Source organism: Cololabis saira, chromosome 8 (assembly GCF_033807715.1).
Source record: "Cololabis saira isolate AMF1-May2022 chromosome 8, fColSai1.1, whole genome shotgun sequence".
NCBI lineage: Eukaryota > Metazoa > Chordata > Actinopteri > Beloniformes > Belonidae > Cololabis > Cololabis saira.
In genome coordinates, this window is record NC_084594.1 from 32,151,039 (window position 1) to 32,168,318 (window position 17,280).

Consider the following 17,280-nt stretch of genomic DNA (forward strand, 5'->3'; position numbering starts at 1 on the left):
AGACCTTCGGAAGCTTTGAGATCTGTTTCCACGTTGTTAAATGTAGCAATGCCATATCTGGCATATCACAATATCACACTTTGCCGAGAGCTGGTGGCATGGCAGCAAAAATCTTTTTTCTACACAAAAGCTGCTCTCAAATCCCTTTGCATAGCCTGCCAATAAAAAAAAAAAAAGAGTTAAATCCACGTTAGCCCCAAACAGATTCCAGGCCCTAAATACAGAAGAATGAGGTATTAAAGTCTGGGGCTGAGACGGGTGTTAAATAATAAGAGGGAACTGGATAGTGGCGGGTGTGATGGGAGAGGGGACAATAGTTTCTGGAAGAAAGAAAGTGAGGAAAGGAATGAAGAGGGGAGACAAGGGACGATAAGACGGGTGGTTTATCCTCGTTACTGCAAAAGGATTAAGTGATCCACCAATGTTTTGGTGATGCACGCACACACGTGCGCGCTGTTTCATTCAGTCGTCCTGAGACAGGGACAGACGTGTGTGCAGGCATGTGCTGAGCGGGGTTAAGGAGCTGCGTTGTCTGCTGAGCCAGCCTGACTGGGCTGTGCTAACCTCAGAGGATGCTGTATTCTGTTTATCCACCAGTGTAATATCATAAAACAGAGAGCAGGGAGCTTTCATTCCAGCCTCAGTGGACTAGCTTTCAAACTTTTCCACTTTTTTTTTTTCAACTTCTTCCAGCCTAATTCCTCAGTTGCTCTGTTTCCCAGAATAAACACTTGGTCTTTAACCTTGACCTCCTTCCCTCATTCCCTCTGTTTACTCTCTGCTGGTGTCTTGGATGTGTTCATCTCTCAGTCTTTTCTTTTTACTCCATGTGTTCCTCAGTTCCTCTGCTCGTCCGGCGTCACGTGTGACAGTGTAGGGTGCCTGAGTCGCTGCACCGTCGGCCCCCTGCTGCGCCTACATTATCCTGCGACATAGCTCATCCATCCTTTGTTCTGCTAGTCTGGCAGCCAACTGCAGGCAGGAGACAGTTATTTTTAGAGATTAATGTGAAGCCTTATCTGATTGGACTTATTTACAACAAATAACCACGGAGGAAAAAAATATTTTTAATACTTTAAGATTAGTCAGTGTCCTTAGATCTACAGGATTAGTTTTGTCCCTTGGAAGCAGATGTTTTACTCTTTAATCTTACAATTAGATATCTGGCCAAACATAAAACTGAATTATGTTACCAGTAATTTCATAATAGTGTGTAGTAGTTATATTTGAATATTGGTAGTGACATGACGTTTTTCTTGTGAAGATTGAAATCTTCTTCTCTCAGCCTTAAGATGAATTCTACATTCACATTTACCTTTTAAACACTTAAATGCCAAACCTTATCACAACATACACCAGGCCAGAACATGCTGCATGTGGTTATACTGTAAGTTTTACAATTGTCATGGTTACCGTCTTGCTTGTTTATTGTGGATTTACCTTTCAACTTGCACTTCACTCACACCGCTGCTGAATACGGCTCAAATAAGACTGATCTTTATCACCTATTGATCACTTGCAGCTGTTTAAATCAGCTGTCTGATCATTTTCGGTGCAGAATTGGGGTAATTTCAAATCTGTCATGAGTTGAGTAGCAGTTGGAGGAGTATTACAGTTTTGTTCTTAATTGCAACCTCAGTTTGAACAGCCAGATCGTAATTCCTGCTGTGACTGGTATGCAACTGTCTGGGCGACGGTCATTAGACCTGTCAGCCGTTAGAGCTGCTTGACACGTCTGTGGATGCTGGCAAAGAACCACTCCACCTGGCAGTTGACCGGATTTCGTGGTGAGATGGGTAAGTTACATTGGTGGCTATCAATTATTCTTCCAGGTAAGATGTTTGTGCAAAGATTCAGAGAAATCCTGCCGTGGAAGTCGTGGGGAGAAAAAAGCTGTTGGAAATAAGTAAAAGTGAAGTCACTGAATCGGGACATTTTGGAGGACATCTGTTTCAGTAAAGCCATTAACATCTTGATCCCAATACTCTTATTATCCAGACACTTCTCAGTAGCTGCCACAACACCACAAATAGCCACAAAGTAGTAGTATTTTTCTTCCTGTAGGCATGTTCTCGTCGACTTCCCAGGCGACATGGTGGCGCAAAGTACGAGAAAAGGGCTCGGAGCACTGACCTTTACGTTGATGGGCAAGCGCTCTACCAACTGAGCCAGCGTAGCCCTGATGCTTCATCCATTGTAATTACAGTCTACGAGTTACCCTCAAACTGTCACTCTCTCACTGAAAATGATTCAAAGTTGCTTTAATACAGAAACAGCTGCAGTCTGCTGTTGAAGTCACTTCAGGAAGTGTTTTGCATTAAACATTAAAATACATTAAACAGTAAAACAAAGATCATAGTACAGGACAATAATAAGAAGAACATTTCCCTGGTACAGAAATAAAGGGATGCCCATGTTTTACATTGGTACCCCGTATTGAAAAGCCTTCTTAAAAAACCTAGCGTGTTTGTGCATTTCTTCTTAAACATTATATACATTCATCTGGGCTCTGGAAATCTTCCTGAATCTGGATACTTCTTGCATACTGTGGATTACATACAGTGCTGCATACTAAGCACTACTCTTGGCAAAATTAGTATGCACTAGAAGTATACTATGGGGCATGGAAACGGCCATGCTTTTGATGTCTGAGCTACATAAAGGAGCTAAACAAAGGGAAACTGCATTTCAAGCTACGGGGATGCAGAAAAGCCACCACCCACACCGCCACTTAGGATTAAATGGTGTTATTACTGAGTGACATAAACAACAATGGCAATATAAATGCCAGCTAACACTTACGTCTCATACTTTATGTATTTGTCATTCTGTCAATAATCAATCACTTTTTAAGATCTGATCCTGTTCACAGGGAGACTGAGCATCTACGACTCCAGTTTTCAAAAAAGCCTTTAATTCACCATGAGAGCATGCAAAATGGTCCTGAATAGGGCTTAGATCGCTTAAATAATTATTTATACCTGGATATAGGCAGAAATTACATTTTAAAAAATCACTTGGGTTTAGGCTAAAATGAAAATGTATCCATGATTTGTTCTTTTTATTCATTTTTTGACGATTAATGCTGACTGAGCATGATCATAAAGGCAGAGCAGACCACAAAAGGTTCTCAAAACTTGATGGCATACAGTTTAGGGAGATTTTTCTGATGGATCAACATGATAAAACGTTTAGGACATATCTACTATCAAATCAAGAGAGGACTTTGACATGGGCCAACACAAGTGACGCACTTCGTAAAGTGAAATAGCGTTCTGTCATGTTCATTCAAATGTCCTTCTTGATAAGTGAACAATCTGAAATCTGAACCATATGATTTTCTTTTGACTTCCTAGAGTGAAAATACAATATTAATTAAAGCTGCAAGCAACGATGAACGTGCCCTCACGCGTGCAATTTTCACCAATAAAGGTCAAGGATTCAAAACTAAGTCAGATGACACCACCCATGACTCTTTATCAGTGTTGGGGGTAACGCGTTACAAAAGTAACGCAATTACAGTAATGTATTACTATTTGCCGTAACGCAGTAATATAACGCATTACTAATAGATTTTCGGTAATATTTTACTCGTTACAATCTAAGTAACGCGCGTTACAACGCATTTTAACCCGTTTAGCTGTTGTTTTTTAAAGAATTCACCAACACCGCGTCCGCGAGACATCCCGACAACAGAAAAAAGCGTTGGGAACGCGGCGCGGCGGAACGTAGCGCCGCTGGACACTGTTTGTGTGGGGACTGTTCAGTGAGCAGAGCCGGCAGGGAAAAGTCAACAGTGCGGCGTGTCCGCGTGTAATTTAAATCTACCATGGTCTCAGCGTTAGGGCTCGGCCAAGTGAGGCTTTATTAATATATGGGCTTTATACATTTATTAAATATATATGAGCGCGGAGTCGGCGAGGAGCCCGAGCCGGGCTCAGTCAGTTGCGCTGTGAGAGCGGATTTATGGTTCCGCGTTAAATCGACGCAGAGCTTTCGCCGTAGGGTACGCAGTAGTTCGCGTAACCCACGGCGTATGGCCTGCGTTGGTGTAACGCGGAACCATAAATCAGCCTTAAACCACACCTGCAGCCCATCAGGAGGAGAGGTTAAAACAGCTGCGAGTTGTTGATTGCTGGTTCGTTTTGTTAACTCTGAGAGCTTTATTGGTTTGTTTGTTAGCTTGCTGGTGTTTTTTTTCTCTCTGGGAGTTATTTATGAAGAAGTTCTGAGTTCCGTGTGAGCAGTATTCGAGTTGAGGGGGGATGAGGGGTGATGTGATGGCACCCCCCCCTGAAATTAAAACGGTCCAAATCATCCCCCCTGAAATTAAAACGGTCCAAATCATCCCCCCTGAAATAAAAACAGTCCAAATCATCCCCCCTGAAATAAAAACGGTCCAAATCATCCCCCCTGAAATAAAAACGGTCCAAATCATCCCCCCTGAAATAAAAACGGTCCAAATCATCCCCCCTGAAATAAAAACGGTCCAAATCATCCCCCCTGAAATAAAAACGGTCCAAATCATCCCCCCTGAAATAAAAACAGTCCAAATCATCCCCCCCCTGAAATAAAAACGGTCCAAATCATCCCCCCCTGAAATAAAAACGGTCCAAATCATCCCTGAAATAAAAACGGTCCAAATCATCCCCCCTGAAATAAAAACGGTCCAAATCATCCCCCCTGTAAAACTGCCATCCCTCCTTTCCATCCCTTATATCATTTCATCAATGAATGTGGTTTTACTGCTATTTCAACATTTAGAGTCATCACCAGAAAAATAACACCAGAACAATAACTTATTTGACAATTTTCACCTGTTTCAAGTAAATTTTCACTTGAAATAAGTAGAAAAATCTGCCAGTGGGACAAGATTTATCTTTTTTTGCTATTTTGTTGAAAGTAACTCAAAAGTAATACACAAGTAGTGTAACGCATTACAATTCAGATATAGTATTATTGTAATGTAACTAATTACTTTCAAATGACAGTAACTAGTAATATATAATGTATTATATTTTGGATGTAACTTGCCCAACACTGCTCTTTATGTCAAACCATTCAAAAAATATGGCAGAAAATAGGAACTATCAAATATCGACCAATCAGAAGAAGGGGCGGGGCTAATTTGCACCAGTTATGTTCAAGGACTCAAAACCGAGTCTGATGAACCGAGTCTGATGACACCACCCATGAGTCTTTATGTCAAACCATTCAAATGTTATGGCAGAAAGTAGGAACTATCAAATATGGACCAATCAGATGAAGGGGGGGTGCACTTTTTGGCGTCTAGTGTCGCCACGGTAACGCTTTTGACTGAGAAAAGTAATGCGCATCGTCACAGGATGGAGACGGCGAAGAAATTGCATAAATTGGGCCAAAATTACACGATTAATTCAAAATGGCCGACTTCCTGTTCAGTTTCGGCCATGGCGCCAAGAGACTTTTCTTTAAGTTGCTACATGATACAGGTGTGTACGGATTTTTGTGCATTTACGTCAAACCGTATTGTGGGGCTTGAGGCACAAAGTTTTCTAGGGGGCGCTGTTGAGCCATTTTGCCACGCCCATTAATGTAAACCATTAAATATCAAATTTTTCGCCAGGCCTGGCTTGCGTGCAAAATTTGATGACTTTTGGAGCACGTTTAGGGGGGCAAAAAGGCCCTCATTTTGTCGGAAAAATAAAAATAAAAACGAGAAAAAAAAAAAAATTCCTACAGATACAATAGGGCCTTCGCACTGTCAGTGCTTGGGCCCTAATTAAAGGGAAGAAGAAAAAAGTCGACCCACAGACAGCACCTCCATTTGCTCCATTCATTCCTCACAAGAGCCCTCGGGGCAACTGGAAGTCCTGACAGTCAAACCCACTCACTTTTAGAATTTCTCCAGTAAGAAAAAAACGTATGTTGAAAAAACATTATTTTCTGGTGGTGGACATTCCTGAAGCGACTAACAGAGACCCGGCAGCATGAGTTCAGGTCGCTCTACAGCAAACACGTAAACACACTGAAGCACAGCCAGCTTTTGTTTATGGATCTGAAAGCTGTTTTCAGTCTGGCCGCTACAATTTCTGACTGTCCTTCAGCATCTTGGCAATGCTCCATACAGTGTGAGAGAGTAAAGACATAGTTATCAGGTTTGTGTTGCAATGATCGTCAGGGTTGGACTGAGTCAAAATAAAGAAGCAAATAAAAAAGAAAATATAATTTCCTACAGCCAGAGCCGACTGGGAGGTTTGCGAGGCCCTGTGCGAAATGGCTGGGGGGGCCCCCTCGCGCGTGAGCGTAGCGAGCGCGCACAGAATTTTTGGGGATTTTCGGGTCGGATCGGGTGTCTATATGCGCAATTTTAACTCTCCAATTAGCAAAATACTGGATACCTTCCCCTGCCTCATCATCATTTGACTTGCCTTGATGCGGGGCCCCACGGCTGCTTGAGACCCGGTTGGATCAGTGATTTTTGTAACAAATTTATCAAACGAGCCTTTCAGAGAGGCATTAAACTCTTCCATTTTCTTTTGTTTTTTTTATTTTTTCATCCCCTGATGGAAATTTCCTGATTCTGTCTCGTTCTCTCGACATTGTGTGACAGTTTGTTCCACACTCCACCCGTCTGGATCAGAGCAGCTTGTGTCAACGCGCTTGGTCAGACGCAGTTGTATTGAACAACAGACACACGCATCATTGCACATATATTTATTGATATGCACAGACTAGTACACATTTAGGTCTGTAATGGAACGTGACTGTTGATATCTATAAGGGAAAAAACGAAAAAAACTGGTCCCCTTACACAGATGTACACAGCAGATGTACATGAACAGAAACCCACGCCGTTGGGTTTTCGTTGATCGAAGGTTACTAAGACATTTCTGTATCTTACAAAGAATAGTGGCCCTAACGATAGCTCTAGTGGCTTTTATTTACAAGTAGACGGTCAGAGTTCAGGTGCAAGACGTGCAGCGAAACGCCACAGGCTGGGGCTGGAACTTGGGCCAGCTGCACCAGAATTGCTGCCTCCCTAAGTACAGTAGGTAAGCTAGTAAGCTATTTCGCCCACCAGAGGTTTGTTTGTTTCAAAGACGAGACTACGGTATAACGTTACCTTATAAAATGTAAGTAGTGAGTCATCAAGCCAGCCTTAAAGACTGCATTAATGGAGAAATAATTAATATCAACTCAGCCTCAATTTACAGGTGAAAAATAAAACAAAACAACAAATAATAAAATAACAGCTTGTAAGCAGGAGGCAGCTATGGAAAAAAGTGACAGGCCTCATGCAGATGTGTGTTGTTACTCCTTCATCAAAGACAGAAAAACCCATAATGATCAGGGAAATAACTTGAAGCGGACAATAATAATGATAAATAATAATTTACTAAAACATTGCTCATAAAAATCAGACAACGCACTTGAATTGTGGAACAAAAGAATCATTTAAAATATATAAAAAATGTGAGTAACCTCAGCTTAAATATTTAGCAGCACAAGCTTTTGATGCAATGACTGCAATCAAGCTGTTTCTAAAGGCTGAATTATGCTTCTGCGTCAAAATGACGCCGTGCCTACGGCGTGTGGTTTGGATCAGAGGACACGCCGTCACCTGCGCCGTCACTGACGTGCACCTCCTGAAAATTGTAACTACACGTCGAGGAGACGCCGTCCACACGCAGACCGAGAGGGCTGTGATTGGTTCGTTTGAAAGCGAAGCATTTCCGGTTTCAGGTTTGAACCAGTAGTGAACTTCCAGGGCTCTTTTCTTCGTTTATATGTGATTTTTTTTGTTTTTGTTTTTTGCACAATAGTTGTCCTAATCTCTTTGATTTACTGTGACTGGAAAAAGTCGGATAAACCATTCAAAAAAAGATCGCTAACTAGTGGCCACGGGGGGTACTGCACCGCGACCAAATGAAGAGACGGAGAAGTCCGAAAGGTTCAGCACGGCGTCACGGCTGCGGCGTGTGCTCTGCGTTGGTGTGACGCAGAAGCATATTTCAGCCTTAACTCCCAATGAGACTTCTGCACCCGTGGACAGGTATTTTGGTGCACTCCTCATGATCAAACTATTCCAGCTACCTCAGGGTTGAGGGGAGTCTTGTCCAGACTGCATGTTTCAGCTCTTTCCACAGCTGTTCCAACATCATTTAGATCAGGACTCATAGCAGGACACTTCAGAATAGTCCAGAGTTTTGTTTTTAGTCATTCTTGTTTGTGTTCAGCTGCGTATTTTGGGTCAGTAACCTGTTGGAGGATCCCTGACCTGCGACGGAGACCAAGCTTTCTGACACTGGGCAGCACGTTTCTCTCCAGAGTAGTTTAATAGTCTTGAGATATCATTAAACCGTGTAAATATTCATGAGATTCTGCTCCAGAGCAGCAACACATACACGCTACTTCATCTCCATCGGGGATGGACAAGTTTTACATCGCAAGTGATAAAAAAAACTCCTAGGTTTGATGTACCAGACTACATGTCAAATTAGATTTCTGTTGTTATTTAACCAAAAAAAACTAAATACACTTCAAGATTCAATGTCTCACAGAACCACCTTTAGCAGGAATAACGTAACCTTTTCTGTATGCGTCATCAGTCTTTCCCATTATTGTTAAGGAACTTTGGCCCATTCTTCTCAACGATGTACAGTTGTTTCAGTTCATTTAGATGTGCAGCCATTCAAGCATTTGTTCATGCAGAGCTCTGTTAATAATCAGCTGCAGCATTTACATCAGTCATTGCAACTGTTGCAGCTTTCTTTTTCATCATTTCATTGTGCTATAAATGTACCGGTGTTCTTGGTGTACTTTGAACCCAGATATGAACTACAAACTTTGCAATACACGTAACAAAACACTTACCTCTCCTCCGCTTCCTTTGTTGCTCTCTGCTCTTTCTCAGCCCTGGCTGACGTTATTTCCATCCCACCGCCTCGCCGAGCTGCGTGTGTTTATGCGTACTGCAGTCATTGGTGGTGGGGGGTCTAATTGAATTCAGCAGCAACCAGTTCTGGCCCACATTAACGCAGTTTAATAAAAGACTATTCAATTAGCTAAAGAGCTCAGCGCGAGTGTGGTGCATGTAGAAAAAGGAACAGCGATTGCCATTGATGGAGCCGCACACTCCAATTAGGCTCACTTTCGACTTCTTACATACATAATGCAAGGTTGGCTGATGGAAGAGGGGAAAGAAAACTGTGAGGGTGTGAAAACTGGAGGGCGAATGGGTCTAGCGCTCCGGAAGAAAATTGGGTACATGTGGCAACATATGTGAGGTTTTCTTTTTCTTTTTTCTTTCCACATCATATTCATGTGAACTCACAGCGTCTTACTTAACTTAAATTTATTCCTATTAAGTCTCTGCAAAGGGCAACAGTTTGTCAGAGACAGACAGCACCTCTCATTTCCTGACACCTGCTCAGCTCGATGAGAAAGAAGAGCTGACAAACAAGCATGTCAAGAGCTGAACAATGGAGACGGGGAAAGCAACTCGCAACGGCTGACTGTCAAACTCGTCTCCAGCTCAGGTTCAATCAGCGGCAACAGTTCAAATAATCGCTATTTATACAAACATGTGCTTAAGTGGGTTCCTGTATGTCGGCTGCAAAGTTAGACGCACATCTTTCTGTGCAACGCGCGTTTTTTCTCCAACTTGTTGTACTCAAACGGGTCTGGTAATTGTCTGGAAATCAATAGTGGCGCGCTGTGAGGCACGAGCAGCCATCGCCTAACCTTGCACCGTGCAGCTGTCTCCCCCAATCAAAGCCAGCCCCGTTTCCATGGCAACCTCAATCCCACTTCTTTCCCATTAATAAGGCGGGAAAAGAAAAAGGCTTTGCAGTGATGGCGCAGGGGCTTGAAACGGAGCTGGAGGAGGAGGGAGTGAGGTTCAGCTGCGCCATATGATGAGACTCAATCAGACTGAACAAACTCAGCTTCTTTTAAAAACAAGCAACCCGGCGCCATCAAGATTGTGTTTATCTCATTCCAGCGCCAAACCACATTCAAAGCCTCTCATACAGCCTATTCTTCCATTCCCCCCCTACCTATTGTGCTCTCTTATTCAATATATTTGCAAAATGTCCCTGATATTTCTGTAATTCAAGCATTTTAATTAAAGGGGTGGGTTTCTAATAAAAGCCAAATGGCAGATAGCAGTGGCGGAGCTTTCCAGGAGCTTGTTTAATCAGAGAATTGTTGAAAGGGAGAAGGCAATAACAGAGTGAATGCAGGCTGGTATTTGTAAAGAAATGTCAGGGAGAGGGAAGGGATATCTGAGTCACTGGCTCAAACCAATATAAAGCTGGCTTTAATATAGGTAATATGTGTGTCTGTTGGGTTAGAGCGGCTGGGTACCTGGAAGTGAAGTTTGTAGGCGTTCCCTGACTCACACTCATACCACAATCCATTTCACTGGGTGCACTTTTTGCTTTCATTTTAGTAAATTTCTGTAATAGAGCATATGTCGTATGGATTGGTTTTTTGGCATTATGGATGTCTCGATCGATGCCATGGTGCAAGTGGGAGTCAAACTGCGATCAATAGATCACTCCTAACAGCTATCATTAACAAACACACTCCACGAAATCCTCATTGACGACCACTTGTGTGAATGTGTGCTTAAATCCAGGAATAAACATGCGGGTTTGTTACAAGACCATCAATATTTTCTGTGTCTGCTGTGTGTATCTGTGTGCACAGCACAGTGCGTGTGTGTGTGTGTGTGTGTGTGTGTGTGTGTGTGTGTGTGTGTGTCTGAGATAACAAGCTCTGTCGTTCTGAGGGTGGCCAACCATGTCCGCATATAAGTGAGAATGCAGTTACAAATGCACGCACACAGGAAGAGGTTTAAGTGTGTGGGTATAGAGTACGGCTGCGAGCTGGAGCTCTGTTTGCTGACCTCCAGGGTTATCTGGAAGGTTCCTCCACACCTTGCTGTTGGCACAAAGCCTCTCTGTAACCATGGAAACACAGCTTCCAGGGACAATATGTGCCCTGTCCAGTGTGTTTATTTGCACACATTTGCAGAAGCCCCTATATATGATGACATGTATGGTTAGGGGTGAGATGTACCGGGAAAAAACACAAAACGGACGCTCCTACACACATCCACATTAATACATGGACAACTCCCTCTTCATTTATCCCTCATTTCTTTCACTCTTGTCTCCCTTCTCTTGCTTAATGAAACCACAAGCACTGCATAAAATCAAGCCCCTGGGCCTGCGCTGTTTTGACAGAAGGGTGCACACGACACTATTTGCTTACTGCGACATGAGCCAATCATGCGCCACCTCACCACATGCATACACTCACACACACACACACACACACAAAGGCACACTTTTGCAGTCTCATCACCACCAGATCACTATAATTTATTTCAATGACAGCAGGGGTGCACTGGCACAGCTTGACAATGAATCAACACATCATATACTCTGAAGTGACAGGTGAAGAAAATACACTCAAAAGCAGAGATACATGGTTAAAGGAAAAGGAAGTGGGGGTTGGGCAGCGATGGTGGCCAAACGAGTGGACGGATAGGAGGAGAAAAAAAGGACAGATGTGATGTTCTTTGCTTCGTCACTACTTCTTCACTTGCTGGTGCTTTCTTTGGGTTTCTCAGCCGTGATTCGTCAAAGGCCCCTGAGAAAGGAAGAACAGAGACAAAGTGGGAAGGAGAAATCGTGAATTGACATTTCTAGAAACTAAGAGGACACCATCACAGGAACCAGGATGTACAGTATCACGAGAAGTGCAGTCCCTCACATGTAAACACAGCATCTCATATCCCAACCTAAACAAAACAGCAATTATCAGTCTGTACATCTAACTGGAGGAGCGTTCCTTCACCACAGGAGCATAGCTTTGGTTCTCTGGAGACCCAACCGAGGAACAAGGTGGTCATTCATACTGAACAGAAGCAGACAGAAAATAAGTTTCCAAAAATGTTATTTTGAACTATGCATGTGATTGTGTAATTGATACATTCTTTGAATACACTTCACACTGAAAAAAATCAGTCAAATAAATACACAAATGTGCATTGTGGACAATTTCTTTCCACTAGTCTGGAAGAGCTCAAATAGCTCAAATTCTTATAATTGAAAAATTGCTTTGCACCTCCCTGAGAGCATTAGTGGAAGGACGTAGGTACAGATTGATGTACAGTATGGATGGCCTGGTGTTTTAATACAATCATTTCAATATTTAATCACCTATATGACCCAAATCGTCTTTTAAATGATGCATGGAAGTGTCTGTGTTGTAAATAAAGCAACTGGTCTTAAAATATATTTGGATATATACATACTTACAAGGCTGTTTTTATTTGATCAATAACATATCCAGGGTAATTTCAACATGCTCCTCCAGTTCTTTCCACTTATTTCCGTAAGTAACATACAACCCCCAATGTCACGATGCGGGCATGCAGCTCAGACGAGCTCTGTAAATGTGACAACTGCTTAAACATACTGTTAGTCATTTTGCAACATAAATGTCCTTTTTTTTTTGTCTTGTCATATTGCTTTTGTGCCTGACTGCGTTTATCTGCAGCACTTCAGCTTCTTTTGTACAACAGCAGATGTTTGTAAAGCTGTTAAAATACTAAAAGGAAAGTCTTGCCTTCCAGGTCTGCTCATGGGAATTCCCTACAAGAACATCTGGAAACACATCTGCTAATGTAGAGAATTCCCTGAAAGAAAAAGTAAAAGCACATCAAATAACACCAAGAACAAAACAACATGTTTCTAAAGGGTTTATTAGGAATCTTGGTATGTTTAAAGTGCATTAATTTCTCTCAAAAACTATATTTGAGGCTACGTATTTATGACACAAAACCCTGGACACATTAAATTGAGAGAACGGTAAAAGCAACATGGCATTTTTTAATGTCAGCGCTTCAATGTTTATAAAGCATTCCTTTTTGTACAAAGGTGTGGTGTTACACTTAAAGCTAAATACATTTTAGAAAGCCAGTTTACTACGTTACAGGGAGCAACTGTACTCCCCGTTGCGCCAACATACATACAAGCAGCCAGTCGGCGCAAGAGACGCAAGGCAACATGGGGTTAGTGAAGCATTAGCTCGTGGCCGCCGGGCGGGCTAGTTGGCATGCTAACTGCCTCGGTGCTCGGCTGGCAAGCCTATAAGCCAGCGGGCAGGTTAGCTGTGCACTTGCCAAGTGCATCCGAGGGCATCGCAGTCTGTGCCTTTGAATTGGAGATGAGTGGCAAATGTGACAAGGGGGTTTAGCTCCACTGTTCCACTCACATCCTGAGATATAAAGGAAGGCAGAGTGTGCCTGCGTCGGTGCACAAAATTTCACCATTGCTGTGAAAGTAGCTGCTAATGTGTGCAGACATTTGTGAACACAAAGACGTGTGTATATGTGTGGGTGTGGGTGCTGTGCGCAGTCATTTGGTGGGAAGTCTTGACAGGGTTGTTGGTATTGCCACCGTCGTACGCAGTATGCCTAATGCATAGTGTATGAAGCATTTTTGAATTTCAAAATGACCCCAAGCACCTCCCACTGTGCACGCAGTTCAATGCGCTGCCCCACGTCCAAGTGCGGACTGTCGCCATCCAAACTTGGATAAATTAGAGACAGGAAAAGCCCTTTATGCACAACACCTCAGACAGCAAAGGCAGCCAAATATTCTAACTCAAGGTCTGCACTCAATTTCACTTGCCAATTTTTTGGAGCCGAGCTAGCAACAGCATCTGCATTTGAATATATCTGCACTGCTAAGAGCAGCCGTGTCTCATAAAGGTAGGGACTGCAACATCACATCTTGCACGTCAGATCCCAGTTCTTTTTATTGTTGTTTTGTTGTGATGTCACACAGGCCATGAAGTGATTATTTTCCTCCTTTAATTTGATGTTTTATTAATTTATATACATGATTTAGAACAAAAATGTACATCCTCTGGAAGGAAAAGACAGTTTCACTTCAGTCATCTTTTAAGATTAGATTAAAAACACACAAAACCATGTATTCAAAAAAAGAAAATGCACACAGAAACAAATAGATTCTTCCACCTGGCAGTTTCCACCCAATTAGAGAGCAGTGTGAAGAGTATATAGATGTTGTGTTCGTTGGCTGGGGATCAGCTCTGAAACAGCAACAGCATGGAAGCAACAGCTTGCACACACTGGGTGTGTTGACACTTCCACAGCTATGTATAAGCTACTGGACAACATGCACACTGCAGACACACACAAGTTCCCTTCTACAGCAAATATAAGGAGAGGCTCCTCTCTCTCACACACATACACACACAAATACACACAGATGTACACACTGGCCTTGCTTGCTTGTCTTTTCTCTGTGAAAAATAAAAATAATAGACAAGAAGAAAATCAATATCTGTCTTCTCTGTTCAGTGCTAACAGCACTCAGCTCTCTCCTCGTCTCAGGAGACAGTTGCCAGGCAGGACTGTCAATCAGGCACTCAGAGTTGCCGTGGATATGACCGCTTTATAAAAACATAGCCATCCACTGATTACACAGTCTGTACCACAGACAGACAATCAATTAGTTAATCGACGAAGGCTCTTTGTCAGTTAATCAGCTAGTGCATCTGGTGACTTGGTAAATTTAGGACCAACATTCACTCTCCGTTAGTTCTGTTTTTTGGCCTCCAGTAGTGTCCAACAACCCCCCCGAGGGAAGTGAGCAGCTCCTCAGCTGGTCAGTGTTAGACCATGCTGATCAGCTGCTTGTTAATGTGACCGTCAGGAAGTAGTCCACACTGGGCTTTTAGGGCTGTCCTTGATTTGTTGAAGTGTGAGGCAAGAAAAACAAAAACAACATAACTTTAATAGACAGCTAATTACTGAGCTGAAATTCCCTACAAACCTTCCTGAAGCAAAGCAGAACTCTACTGTACGTTCAACTGATAACTCCCCTCAGATTCATTAACCATCAGTGCACTTTTTTTGTGTTAACCTCATCAGTCAGAGTGCTGTGAAATGCCAAATGTCAGGACTGGATGGCATTCAGCGTTGCATCATGTCAAAGGGTGGTCATTGACCTCCACCAGCAAATTAATTGAAAGCGCTGCACGTTTTAAAAATGGCTTTGGAAAGCAGAACAGTGACTACGACAGTATTTTTCACAGTGGCATTACATTCTGGTTTCATGTTATATGATTTTAACAATCTATAAAAAATCCCTGGTCAATGTGACGTGATTCATTTTGAGAGACTTAAAATATCTCACAACACTGCACATCGACCACTGAAAGCGATGTACAATTTTATTCATGCAAACACAGAATTCCCCAGAAAAAACGGCTTTTGTTCGATAATCCCTCTTTTCATTGAGGAAAAAATGATTAAAGAAGCGTTTAAAAGACTGATATTTTAGAAAGCAGTCATGATAACATTAATTTGACCTAATATTTGTATTTGTCTTTACATTATATTTTCCACTGTCCATGAAGGATTACTCAGACGGGTGTTGGAGATGAGACTAACATTTATAGAGCCTAATTTGTAAACGATTTATCCTGAAAGACTGCCCCTACACAAATGAAGTAAAACACATGACAGCTTAACCCTGGGAGGATGGTGCTGATCGCATGTTGGAGAGGGCGATCGGTGAAGTGGAGCAGCACGGATGGGATGTCTGGCCAGAGGCTGATGGAGTGGCATATAGATTTGAAAGAAAGACAGAATGCTGGGAGATGGAGGGGAGGGACAGGAGAGAGAACAGGTAATCTTTATGTGGCCTGGACATTCATGGGGCGGGCGCTTTGGAACAGATGGATGTGAAGGAGATGTCGAATGGAAGGAGGGAAAGAAAGAGGGAGAGCCACAAAAAAAAAACAGCCCACATGTAAGCTAGGAAGCATGTACAATCATAATAAAATAATATACAGTTGGGTATGGAAACACCCTGCTGAGGAGATATGTTTACATTTGAAATAAAAATAATTACAAGAATTCGACAGCATGCACAACTAACTGGGTCTGTGTGTGTACGTGTGGCTGCATGCACACGCTTTTAAAAATATTTGTGAGTGAAGCTGAATAAAGGAGCTGTTTTATCAGATGAGAGTTAACAGGCAGGCCAAGGCTCACAGTGGAGCTCAGCACCTGCTGCTACCGATAGCCATATGCACAAATACACCTTCTTTACTTGCCTTTTATTTTATAATTCCATTTTTTTGTCTCAGTGTCAGCTTTTTCTTCACTCTCACAGTCGTGAGTGACAGCGCCTCCTCCTCTCCTCTGCTGCTCCTTTATTCCTGGTTTAATACTCTGTCATACCTGCATTGCTTCCACTGACAATACCTCTCCTCTTTAGTCATCCTCTCTACACTGCCACCATCCTCCACTTCTTGCTTCTTTACAGTCTTCTAAACCTTTCTTGCCAAAAGTCGCTCTTAAAATTCAGTCTCCCCAGTTTTCCTCTCTTTCATCAGGCTTCTTCCGTTCCTCCACTGATGGCCACTTTCCTCTTTCATCCCTGCAACAAAGACTCATCTTTCTTTTTTTTCTCAGTTTCAATAGAAATGACTGAATTTCTTTACTTCTTATCAATTTAGTCGGGTGAACAAACTGACCAACCGAACAGGTTTGACTGTCGCTGTATTCTGCTAAGCTGGAAGATGGAGGGAGATGGAGAAATAGTCTGTAACTACTTGAGGAGTTTGAAAAATGGATTTAATGGTAAATGAAATACTAAACATTTAAGTATGTCTGAATGCCATCTGAGATGTGATTCGTATGCTGCTGGAAATACGTTCTTGATGGAAAAGGGATTATTTGTGGTTGCGGCAGAAAATGACAATTAAAACGTTTAGAAGCAGCGACAATGGAGCTGCGCAGATGCACAAGTCACACGGATACTGACACACATAAACATTCAATCCACATTCTTTCCCTTCATAAGATGGGAAAAAAACTTCTTGAAAAAATTGCCTGCAGTCAAAGGTAAATTATCCATTAATTTTCTGTCAATCAACCTATGAACTGAATTAATGTTCCATCCCGTAAGTGTGTGGCAGCCTTTATCAATTATAATGCACCCCCTAATTTCTAAATTCCAGTTCAGGTCATCAAGCAACTCCTTGATGAAGTTTGTTCCCACCAAATATTCTAGACCTGACAATATAAAACACGAATGAGATATGGCTGCAGGAGCAAGATTACACACGTTACAACTCAATCATACCGCCCTCAATCATCAGCTTTCTGCTGAAACCTGTTGTACGCACTTCAAACAGATAAAGAACATTTTTCCTGAGGTTAACATAATTTGCTGTTGCCAG

The 17,280-nt window shown here is 42.3% G+C and overlaps 1 protein-coding gene across 1 annotated transcript in view; it reads right to left on the reverse strand.

The window, feature by feature from the left end:
* Positions 1–11,338: 11,338 nt before the first annotated feature.
* Positions 11,339–17,280, reverse strand: part of LOC133448859 (MICOS complex subunit mic25-b-like) — a 51,248-nt gene continuing 45,306 nt past the window's right edge. Inside the window, exon 9 of the mRNA XM_061727786.1 lies at positions 11,339–11,643. Within this exon, the coding sequence (XP_061583770.1) occupies positions 11,620–11,643 (24 nt within the window). The 3' untranslated portion in view covers positions 11,339–11,619. The remainder of the gene's footprint in view (positions 11,644–17,280) is intronic.